A 12,948-nucleotide genomic window follows, 5' to 3' on the forward strand; every position below is an offset into this window, starting at 1 on the left:
TATAGAGAGAACTCCTGAGGAACTGCCTCGTAGTCTCAAAAGTAAATGTGCAGGGAGAACTCCCGAGGAACCGCCTCGTAGTCTCAAAAGTAAATGTGCAGGGAGAACTCCCGAGGAACTATCTCGTAGTCTCAAAAGTAAACACACAACTCAAACCGATAAATACAATAGTTAACAACAAGATTTCTACAATTATACTAATAAATAACAAGGAGAAGCAGGATATGAACAAGGCATGCTTCACAGAGTTCAAATAAGCAATTAAAGCAAGTAGACATGCGATATTAGACTAAACAGGATAACTACACATATTGGAATAGCCCAATTAAGAATGAAAATAGACTAATACTCATTTAAACGGTACAACTCAAATTAAAGAAAAAGCAGGTAGCTACTTAGAAAAATAAATCGGGTTTTACAATAAATAGCCTGTGTACGTACACGACGCTCACATATCACGAATATGTAACAATACCTTTTCCACGAATATCCGACTCTGAATGACCCAAATCTAGCCAAAATCAATTACACACCATAAATACAACTATAAGAATTTAATCTAATTAATTAAATCAAAGCTAAAGTAAGAAATTAGAAAATCGCCCCAAAAAGTCGACCTGGGCCCACATCTCGGAATCGAGTAAATGTCACAAGATATGAACACCCATTCACTCACGAGTTCACTCGTACCAAAATTATCCAAATCCGATATCAAAATACCAATCAAAACTCAAAAACTTAGTTGAAGAACTTCTCTTTTTTTTCCCAAATTTCTCAACCGAATTCCTTAATTAAAGGATGAAATAAACTATAGATTAGTGGAATATAACCATAAACGAGTTAAGAATAATTACCCCAAAGTTCTCTCTGAAAAATTCTTGAATTAACGCCTCAATCCGAGCTCTCAAAGACCCAAAATGTAAATGAGATCAAACCCTCAAAATATCCCCTTTTCTGCCCAGCGATCTCGCACCTGCGGACCTCTAGTCGCACCTGCGGTATTTTCCTTGCAGGTGCGAAAATGACTTAAGGTGGATGGGTCCGAATCTACGATGAAGGGGCCTCACCTGCGTGTGCGCACCTGGGGAACCTGGTCCGCTTCTGCCGTCTTACTTCGCACCTGCGCTCCTTTGGCGCATCTGCGGGCATCGCAAATGCGGAAAATTGCCTCACACCTGCAACCCCTGAGAACCTACCCCACTCCGATTCTGCGATAGACCTTGCTCATGTGATATCCCACATATGCGGTCTCCCCACCGTAGGTGCGAAACACCAAAAACCAGAAAACTTCAGCATTTTGCCTAAGTCCAAATTTCAATCCGTTAAGCATCTGAAACACACCCGAGACCCTAAGGACCTCAACCAAGCATACCAACAAGTCCTAAAATACCATACAAACTTAGTCGAGCCCTCAAATCACATCAACCAATGCTAAAAACACGAATCACCTCCGATTCAAATTTAATGAACTTTGAAACTTCAAACTTCTAAAACTGATGCCGAAACCTATCAAATCACGTTTGATTGACCTCAAATTTTGCACACAAGTCATAATTGACGTAACAGACCTACTCCAACCTCCGAAATCTGAATCCGACCCTGTTATCACAAAGTCCACTACCAGTCAAAATCTCCAAAAATTCAACTTTCGCCAATTCAAGCCTAAATTTAGCTACAGACCTCCAAAACACAATCCGGACACGCTCCTAAGTCCAAAATCACCCAATGGAGCTAACGGAACAGATGAAACTCCATTCCGGAATTGTCTTCATACAGTTCCAACTACGGTCAAAAATACTAAGTCTTAAGCTTTCGTTTAAGGACTAAGTGTCCCAAAACACTCTGAAAACACAACCAAAGCCTCCCGGCAAGTCACATAAGCAAAAAGAGATACAGGAAAAACAGTAAACAGGGGATCGTGTCTACAACTCTCAAAACGACCGGCCGGGTCGTTACATCCTCCCCCTTTTAAAATAATCGTTCGTCCTCGAACGAGTATAGAGACATACCTGAAGTGGTGAAAAGATGAGGATAACGGTTGCGCATGATATCATGCTCCGTCTCCCAAGTAGCCTCCTCGACCGGCTGACCCCTCTACTAAACTTTCACTGAAGCAATGTTCTTTGACCTCAGCTTTCGAACCTTCCTATCCAAAATAGCCAATGGCTCCTCAACATAAGATAAATCCTTATCCAACTGGACTGAGCTGAAATCCAACACATGAGATAGATCGCCGTGATACTTCTGGAGCATCGAAACATGGAGTACTGGATGAACTCCTGCTAGATTGGGAGGCAAGGCAAGCTCATAAGCAATGTCCCCAAACCGTCGCAACACCTCAAATGGGTCGATAAACCTTGGGCGTAGCTTGCCCTTCTTTCCGAAACTCATAACACCCTTCATGGGTGACACCCACAGCAGGACCCGCTCTCCAACCATGAATGCAACATCGCGAACTTTCCGATCTGCATAACTCTTTTATCTGGACTTGGCTGTGCGAAGTCGATCCTGAATCACCTTAACCTTCTCCAGAGCATCCTGAACCAAGTCTGTACCCAATAATCTAGCCTCGCTGGGCTCGAACCAACCCACTGGAGACCGAAATCTCCTACCATACATAGCCTCATACGGTTCCATATGAATGCTCGACTGATAACTGTTGTTGTAGGAAAACTCCGCAAGTGGCAAGAACTGATCCCACGAACATCCAAACTCCATCACACATGCACGGAGCATATTCTCTAATATCTGAATAGTGTGCTCGGACTGTCCGTCCTTCGGAGGGTGAAATATTATGCTCAACTCTACTCGAGTACCCAACTCATGTTGTATGGCCCTCCAGAATCGTGATGTAAACTGCGTACCCCAATCAGAGATAATAGATACCGGAACACCAAGAAGCCTGACAATCTCACGGATATAAACTCGAGCTAGCTGCTCGGAAGAATAAGTAGTCATCACAGAAATGAAATGAACTGACTTGGTCAGCCTATCCACAATCACCCAAACTACATCAAACTTCCGCTGAGTCCGTGGAAGCCCAACAACAAAATCCATAGTGATCCGCTCTCATTTCCACTCCGGAATCTCTAACTTCTGAAGCAAACCACCAGGCCGCTGATGCTCAAACTTCACCTGCTGGAAATTTAGACACTGAGCTACATACTCCACTATGTCCTCTTTTATCCTCCTCCACCAGTAATGTTGCCTCAAGTCCTGGTACATCTTCGCGGCACCCGGATGAATGGAGTACCACGAGCTATGAGCCTCCTGGAGAATCAACTCATGCAAACCATCTACATTGGGCACACATAGCCTGCCCTACATCCTCAATGCACCATCATCCCCAATAGTGACCTCCTTAGCATCACTGTTCTGAACCGTGTCCTTAAGGACAAGCATATGGGGGTCATCATACTGACGCTCCCTGATACGATCATAAAGAGAAGACCGAGGAACTACACAAGCTAACACCCGACTCGGCTCAGAAATATCTAATCTCACAAACTGGCTGGCTAAGGCCTGAACATCCCACGCCAATGGCCTATCTGCTGTTGGTAGATATGCTAAGCTCCCCAAACTCTCCGCCCCACGACTTAAAGCATCGGCCACCACATTGGCCTACCCAGGATGGTATAAAATGGTGATATCATAATCCTTAAGCACCTTCAACCACCTCCGATGACGCAAGTTAAGATCCTTCTGTTTGAACAGATGCTACAAACTCTGGTGATCGGTGTAGATCTCACAAGGGACACCGTACATATAGTGCCGCCAAATCTTCAAGGCATGAACAATAGCTGCTAACTCAAGGTCGCGGATAGGATAGTTCTTTTCATGTACCTTTAACTGTCTGGACGCGTAGGCAATCTTCCTACCATCCTACATCAACACTGCGCCGAGACCAATCCGCGACGCATCACAATATACCGTATAAGATCCTGAACCTGGAGGCAATACTAATACTAGGGCTTTAGTCAAAGCTGTCTTGAGCTTCTAAAATCTCTCCTCATACTCCTCTGTCCACCTGAATGGAGCACCCTTCTGGGTCAACCTGGTCATAGGTGCTGCAATATATGACAATCCCTCTACAAAACGACGGTAATGCCCCGCCAAACCAAGAAAACTGTGGATCTCTGTAGCTGATAACGGTCAAGGCCAACTCTGCACTGCTTCCACCTTCTTCGGATCCACCTTGATACCTTCACTCGATACTACATGACCCAAGAATGCCACTAAGTCTAGCCAAAACTCACACTTTGAAAATTTTGCATATAACTTCTTTTCTCTCAAGGTCTGAAGCACAGTCCTTAGGTGCTGCTCATGATCCTGTCGAGTCCGGGAGTACTCCAGAATGTCGTTAATAAACATAATGATGAATAAGTCAAGATAGGGCCATAATACACTGTGCATCAAGTGCATAAAAGTTGTTGGGGCATTGGTTAGCCCAAATGACATCACAAGGAACTCGTAGTGACCATACCGAGTACTGAAAGCAGTCTTCGGGATATCTGGCTCCCGAATCTTCAGCTGATGGTAGCCGGAACGTAAATCAATCTTGGAAAATATCGGGCACCTTGTAGTTGATCAAATAAATCATCAATACTAGGCAATGGATACCTGTTCTTCACTATAACTTTGTTCAACTGGCGATAATCAATGCACATACGCATAGAACCATCCTTTTTCTTTACAAACAAGATAGGAGTACACCAAAGTGACACACTCGGCCGAATGAAGCCCTTATCAACCAACTTCTGTAACTGCTCCTTCAACTCCTTCAACTAGGGAGGAGCCATACGATACGTAGGAATAGAGATGGGATGAGTGCCCGGCAACAAATCAATGCCAAAATCAATATTTCTGTCGGGCGTCATGCCCCGAAGATTAGCTGGAAACACATCTAAAAAGTCCCTCACTACTGGGACTGACTCAACTGTAGGGGCATCAATACTGACCTCTCACATAAGCTAGATACGCATCACACCCCCTCTCAACCATTCGTTGAGCTTTAAGAAATGAAATAACTCTGCTGGGAGTATACTCTAAGGTACCTCTCCACTCTAATCGCGGTAATCCTGGCTTAGCAAGCGTCACGGTCTTAGCGTGACAATCAAGAATAGCATAATGGGCCTACAACCATTCCATGCCCAAGACAACATCAAAGTCTACCATACTGAGTAATAATAAATCGGCTCAGGTCTCAAAACCACTAAGAGAAATCAAACACGACTGATACACGCGGTCCACAACAAGAGAATCTCCTACAGGATTAGACACATAAATAGGGGAACTCAAGGAATCACGAGATATGCCCAAATACGGGGCAAAATAAGAGGACACATAGGAAAAAGTGGAGCTTGGATCAAATAAAACTGACGCATCTTTATGACAGACTGGAACAATACCTGTAATGACAGAGGTGGAAGAAACTACCTCTGTACGAGTCGAAAGAGCATAATATCTGGCCTGGCCTCCCCCTATAGGGCGACCTCTACCTCCCCAACCTCTACCTCGAGCTGGCTGAGAAGGTGGGGCGGTAGCTGGTGTTGTAATCATAGCCTGAGGACCCGGTGGAGCACGCGGTGGATGAGAAGTCTGTAGAGGTGCACCCCTCCTAAATCTGGGGCAATCCCTCACTATATGGCGGGTGTCTCCATACTCAAAACAAGCTCTCGAAAAGTGTGGCTGTTGTGACCGGCTCGGGCCAGGTCTGATGGACTGACCGCTAAAAGCACCCCGTGCAGGATGCATACTAGACATTGGCGATGCATAATAAGGCTCCTGGGCCTAGAAAGGGACGGAATACCACTGGCGGATGGAAAAGCTAAATGAACGGGGCGACTGCCAGAGCTGGGGCACGAGTACACTATAAGTGCAAGATTCTCGAGACATCTTGGACTCCCTCTCCTCTCTCTCCCGAGCAAGCATACCCTTTAATCTCCTAGCAATACTCACAACCTGCTGGTAAGAAACATCCATCTCCAACTCACGGGCCATGTTAAGCCTGATATTGGGGTGGAGTCCTTCAATAAACCGATGAACCCTCTCTCAAACTGTGGAAACCAAGGACGATGCATGTCGTGCCAAATCACTTAAGCGAATTGCATACTCTGACACAGTCATAGCACCCTGGCACAATTGCTCAAACTCTGTGCGCCATGCGACTCTAAGACTCTGTGGAACATACTCCTTCAAGAACATGTCCGAGAACTGAGTCCATGTAAGTGAAGCTGCCTCAGCTGGACTACTCAACTCATAAGCACGCCACCACTGATAGGCCGCTCCTCTAAGCTGGAATGCAGTAAAGGAAACCCCACTCGACTCCGCTGCACCCATAGTACTGAGAATACGGTGACACTCCTCTAGAAAACTCTGGGCATCCTCCAACGCCAATCTACTGAAGGTAGGAGGGTGGTACTTCTTATACCTCTCAAGTATGAGCTGCTCTACCTCAGAAACTGCTGCCCTAACCTCGGGCTGAACTGGAGCTACCGACTGCACTGGTATGATCTTTGGATCTTGGTCTACCTGAAATTGCTGCTCTGGGTACCGGCGATGAGAATTTGTGCTCCTCCCCCGGCCTGATATGTGGCAGGAGCAAGTGGAAACAATCCAGCCTGAGCTAAGGTGCTGAACATGCTCAGAAACTAGGCTAGAGTCTCCTGGAGTGCTGGTGCTGCAACAGGTACCTCAGGTGCCTGCCCTCCAGCTGGAGCTACTGGGGGCTCCTCTATAGCAGCTCGTGCAGGTGCTCTGGATGCACCACGTGGATGTCCTTTCCCTCTACCCCGGCCCCGGCCCCGACCTCTCGCGGCTCTATAAAGGGGCACGGGTGCCTGGTTATCAGATCCACCTGTACGTGTCCTCACCATCTGTGAGAGAATAGAATACAGAAGTTTAGAATTTCGAAGTCGATAATTTCGCATGACAAGGAACCAAGGAAGTGTAATTTTCATAATAGTACCATAGCCTCCCGAAGATAAATACAGACGTCTCTATACCGATCCGTGAGACTCTACTAAACTTGCTTGTGACTAACAACACCTATGAACCTAGAGCTCTGATACCAACTTGTCATGACCCAAACTCCCTTTTATAACGTCGTGATGGCACCTAGTCTCTACGACTAGGTAAGCCTAACAAATTGCGGAAAATAACAAAATGAAAGTAAAACTTGGCAACTAACAGCAGTGGGTAACTGAATAACTAGTAACAATGTCGCTCGGTATGTACAATAACCAATACTCTATAAATACATAGTCTTCCCAAAACCTCGAACATCATAAGTCACAAGCTACAGAACGAAACTAGTATCTCTATACACCAGAGTCTAACAAAAGAAGTACAAAAGGTAAATGACATAGGAGAGAATAGGGGGGACTCCGAGGTCTGGGGACGTGGACGATGTACGTTGAAGTCTCCATACAACAACAAGCACTCTCAGCTAGTAGCGGGGCTAATAAGAAGCACTTGGATCTGCACATGAAAACATGTGCAGCAGAGTAGCATGAGTACACCATAATGGTACCCAGTAAGTGCCCAACCTAACCTCGGTCGAGTAGTGACGAGGTCAGGTCAGGCCCACTGGTAAATAATAAATAAGGTAGGAGAATATACAGTATAATAAGAGACTAGAATTTAACAAAAGGAAACACAGCAAGGCAACAGTACAACACACAGGGGTAAACAGCAGGGGATCTCCCGAGATACCGTCTCGTAGTCCAAAAATAAATATGCAGGGCAGAACTCCTGAGGTACCTCCTCGTAGTCTCAAAAGTAAATATACAGGGAGAACTCCCGAGGTACCGCCTCATAGTCTCAAAAGAAAATATACAGGGAGAACTCCTGAGGTACCGCCTCGTAGTCTCAAAAGTAAATGTGCAGGGAGAACTCCCGAGGTACCGCCTCGTAGTCTCAAAAGTAAATGTCCAGGGAGAACTGCTGAGGAACCGCCTTGTAGTCTCAAAAGTAAATGTATAGGGAGAACTCCCGAGGAATCGCCTCGTAGTCTCAAAAATAAATGTGCAGGGAGAACACCGAGGAACCGCATCGTAGTCTCAAAAGTAAATGTGCAGGGAGAGCTCCCGAGGAACTGCATCGTAGTCTCAAAAGTAAACAGAAAGCTCAAAACGATAAATACAACAGTTAACTGTAAGATTTCTATAGTTATACTGATAAAGAACAAGGAAAAGCAATAAATCAACTAGGCATGCTTCACATAGTTCAAATAAGCAGTTAAAGCACGTAGACATGCGATATTAGACTAAACAGGATAACTACACATATTGGAATAGTTCAATTAAGAATGAAAACAGACTCATACTCATTTAAACAGTATAACTCAAATTAAAGAAAAAACAGGTTGCTACTCACTAAACTAAATCGGGTTTTATAATAAATAGCTTGTGTACGTACCCGTCACCTCACGTGCACGACGCTCAAATATCACAACAGTACCAAATCCTAAGGGGATATCCCCCACACAAGTTTAGGCAAGTCACTTCCCTCGAACCAAGCTCAATAAATCGGTAACAATGCCTTTGCCACGAATATCAAACTCTGAATGGCCCAAATCTAGCCAAAATCAATTACACACCATAAATACCACTATAAGAAACTAATCTAATTAATGAAATCAAAGCTAAAGCAAGAAATTAGAAAATCGCCCCAAAATATTGACCCGAGCCCACATCTCGAAATCATTCAAAATTCACAAAATACGAACACCCCTTCACTCACGAGTTCACTCGTACCGAAATTATCCAAATCCGATATCAAAATCCAAATCAAAACTCAAAAACTTAGTTGAAGAACTTCTCCCATTTTTCCCAAATTTCTCAACCGAATTCCTTAATTAAATTATGAAATAAACTATAGATTAGTGGAATATAACCATAAACGAGTTAAGAATAATTACCCCAAAGTTCTCTCTGAAAATCCTTGAATTAACGCCTCAATCCGAGGTCTCAAAGACCCAAAATGTAAATGAGATCAAACCCTCAAAATTTCCCTTTTTCTACCCAGCGATCTCGCACCTGAAGACCTCTAGTCGCACTTGTGATGCCGCACCTGCGAAATTTCCCTCGCAGGTGCGGAAATGACTTAAGAAGACTGAGTCCGCATCTGTGATGAAGGGGCCGCACCTGTGTGTGCATGCCTGCGAAACCTGGTCTGCTTCTGCGGTCACACTTCGCACCTGCGCTTCTTTGGCGCATCTGCGGGCATCGTAGATGCGGAAAATTGCCTCACACCTGCAACCCCTGAGCACCTACCCCACTCCGCTTCTGCGATAGACATTGCACATGTGCGATCCCGCACCTGCGGTCTCCCCACCACAGGTGCGAAACACAAGAAACCAGAAAACTTCACCCTTTTGCCTAAGTCCAAATTTCAATCCGTTAAGCATCCGAAACACACCCGAGGCCCTCGGGAGCCCAACAAACATACAAACAAGTCCTAAAACACCATACGAATTTAGTCGAGCCCTCAAATCACATCAAACAACGCTAAAAACACGAATCACCCTCCGATTCAAACTTAATGAACTTTGAAACTTCAAACTTCTAAAACCGATACCGAACCTATCAAATCACGTCCGATTGACCTCAAAATTTGCACACAAGTCATAATTGACATTACATACCTACTCCAACCTTCGGAATCGGAATCCTACCCCGATATCACAAAGTCCACTATCGGTCAAAATCTCCAAAATTTTGACTTTCGCCAATTCAAACCTAAATTTAGCTACAGACCTCCAAACACAATCCGGACACACTCCGAATTCCAAAATCACCCAACGGAGCTAACGGAACCGACAAAACTCCATTCCAGATTCGTCTTCACACAATTTCAACTACATTCAAAAATCCTAAGACTTAAGCTACCGTTTAGGGTCTAAGTTTCATAAAACACTCCGAAAATATAACCAAAGCCTCATGGCAAGTCATATAAGTAGAAAGATATACGGGGAAAACAGTAAACAGGAGATTGGGGCTATAACTCTCAAAACGACCGGCCGGGTCGTTACATCCTCCCTCTCTTAAAAGAATCGTTCATCCTCGAATGAGTATAGAGACATACCTGAAGTGGTGAAAAGATGAGGATCACGGATGTGCATACCATGCTCGGCCTCCCAAGTAGCCTCCTCGACCGGCTGACCCCTCCACTGAACTTTCATCAAAGCAATGTTCTTTGACCTCAACTTTCGAACCTGCCTGTCCAAAATAGTCATTGGCTCCTCAACATAAGATAAATCCTTGTCCAACTGGACTGAGCTGAAATCCAACGCATGAGATGAATCGCTATGATACTTCCGGAGCATCGAAACATGGAATACTGGATGAACTCCTACTAGACTGGGAGGCAAGGCAAGCTCATAAGAAACCTCCCCAACATGTCGCAACACCTCAAATAGGCCGATAAACCTTGAGCTCAGCTTGCCCTTCTTTCCGAACCTCATAACACCCTTCATGGGTGACACCCGGAGTAGGACTCGTTCTCCAACCATGAATGGAACATCGCGAACCTTCCAATCTTCATAACTCTTTTGTCTGGACTGGGATATGCGAAGTCGATCCTTAATCACCTTAACCTTCTCCAGAGCATCCTGAACCAAGTCTGTACCCAATAATCTAGCCTCGCCCTACTCGAACCAACCCACTAGAGACCGACACCATGTACCATACAAAGCCTCATACGGTGCCATCTGAATGCTCGACTGATAACTATTGTTGTAGGCAAACTCCGCAAGTGGCAAGAATTGATCCCACGAACCTCCAAACTCCATCACACACGCATAGAGCATATCCCCTAATATCTCGATAGTGCGCTCGGACTGTCCGTCCGTATGAGGGTAAAATGATATGCTCAACTCTACTCGAGTACCCAACACCTGTTGCACGGCCCTCCAGAATCGTGATATAAACTGTGTACCCCGATCAGAGATAATAGATACCGGAACGCCATGAAATCAGACAATCTCGCGGATATAAACTCGAGCAAGTTACTTGGAAGAATAAGTAGTCATCACAGAAATGAAATGAGCTAACTTGGTCAGCCTATCCACAATCACCCAAACTGCATCAAACATCCGCTGAGTCCGTGGAAGCCCAACAACAAAATCCATAGTAATCCGCTCCCATTTCCACTCCGAAATCTCTAACTTCTGAAGCAACCCACCTGGCCGCTGATGCTCATACTTCACCTGCTGGTAATTTAGACACCGAGCTACATACTCCACTATGTCCTTTTTTATCCTCCTCCACCAGTAATGTTGCCTCAAGTCCTGGTACATCTTCGCGACACCCGGATGAATGGAGTACTGCGAGCTGTGAGCCTCCTGGAGAGTCAACTCACACAAACCATATACATTGGGCACACATAGCCTGCCCTAAATCCTCAATGTACTATCATCCCAAATAGTGACCTCCTTAGCATAACCGTGCTGAACCGTGTCCTTAAGGACAAGCAGATGGGGGTCATCATACTGATTCTCCCTGATACGATCATAAAGAGAAGACCGAAAGACCACACAAGCCAACACCCGACTCGGCTCAGAAATATCCAATCTCACAAACTGGCTGGCTAAGGCCTGAACATCCAACGCCAATGGCCTCTCTGTTGTTGGTAGATATGCTAAGCGCCCCAAACTCTCCGCCCGGCGACTCAAAACATCGGCCACCACATTGGCCTTCATAGGATGGTACAAAATGGTGATATTATTATCCTTAAGCAGCTCCAACCACCTCCGCTGACGCAAGTTAAGATCCTTTTGTTTGAACAGATGCTACAAACTCCGGTGATCGGTGTAGATCTCATACGGGACACCATACAAATAGTGCCGCCAAATCTTCAAGGCATGAACAATAGCTGCTAACTCAAGGACGTGGACATAATAGTTCTTTTCATATACCTTCAGCTGTCTGGATGCGTAGGCAATCACCCTACCGTCCTGCATCAACACCGCACCGAGACCAATTCGCGATACATCACAATATACCGTACAAGATCCTGAACCTATAGGCAATACCAATACTGGTGCTGTAGTCAAAGCTGTCTTGAGCTTCTAAAAGCTCTCCTCATACTCCTCTGTCCACCTGAACGGAGCACCCTTCTGGGTCAGCCTGGTCATAGGTGCTGTAATAGATGAGAATCCCTCTACAAAACAACGGTAATACCCTACCAAACCAAGAAAACTACGGATCTCCGTAGCTGATGACAGTCTAGGCCAACTCTACATTGCTTCCACCTTCTTCGGATCCTCCTTGATCCCATCACTCGATACTACATGACCCAAGAATGCCACTGAGTCTAGACAAAACTCACACCTTGAAAATTTTGGATATAACTTCTTTTCTCTCAAGGTTTGAAGAACAGTCCTCTGGTGTTCCTCATGATCCTCCCGAGTTCGGGAGTACACCAGAATGTCGTCAATAAATACAATGATGAATGAGTCAAGATAAGGCCGGAACACACTGTGCATCAAGTGCATAAACATTGTTGGGGCATTGGTCAGCCCAAATGACATCACAAGGAACTCGTAGTTACTATACCGAGTCCTGAAAGTAGTCTTCGGGATATCTGGCTCCCGAATCTTTAACTGATGATAGACGGAACGTAAATCAATCTTGGAAAATACCCTGGCACCATTCGTTGAGCTTTAAGAAATGAAATAACTCTGCTGGGAGTATACTCTAAGGTACCTCTCCACTCTAATCATGGTAATCCTGGCTTAGCAAGCGTCACGGTCTTAGCGTGACAATCAAGAATAGCATAATGGGCTGACAACCATTCCATGCCCAAGACAACATCAAAGTCTACCATACTGAGCAATAATAAATCGGCTATGGTCTCAAAACCACTAAGAGCAATCAAACACAACCGATACACGCGGTCCACAACAAGAGAATCTCTCACAGGAGTAGACACATAAATAGGGGAACT

The 12,948-nt window shown here is 45.1% G+C and overlaps 1 protein-coding gene across 1 annotated transcript; it reads right to left on the reverse strand.

The window, feature by feature from the left end:
- Positions 1–6,051: 6,051 nt before the first annotated feature.
- On the reverse strand, positions 6,052–6,875 carry LOC138899802 (uncharacterized). The gene is made up of 2 exons (XM_070186497.1): positions 6,693–6,875; positions 6,052–6,633 (listed from the first exon to the last, which is right to left on the reverse strand). The coding sequence occupies exons 1-2, from the start codon at positions 6,873–6,875 to the stop codon at positions 6,052–6,054; spliced, it is 765 nt and encodes a 254-aa protein (XP_070042598.1).
- Between the last annotated feature and the right edge of the window lie 6,073 nt (positions 6,876–12,948).

Source organism: Nicotiana tomentosiformis, chromosome 10 (assembly GCF_000390325.3).
Source record: "Nicotiana tomentosiformis chromosome 10, ASM39032v3, whole genome shotgun sequence".
Lineage (NCBI taxonomy): Eukaryota > Viridiplantae > Streptophyta > Magnoliopsida > Solanales > Solanaceae > Nicotiana > Nicotiana tomentosiformis.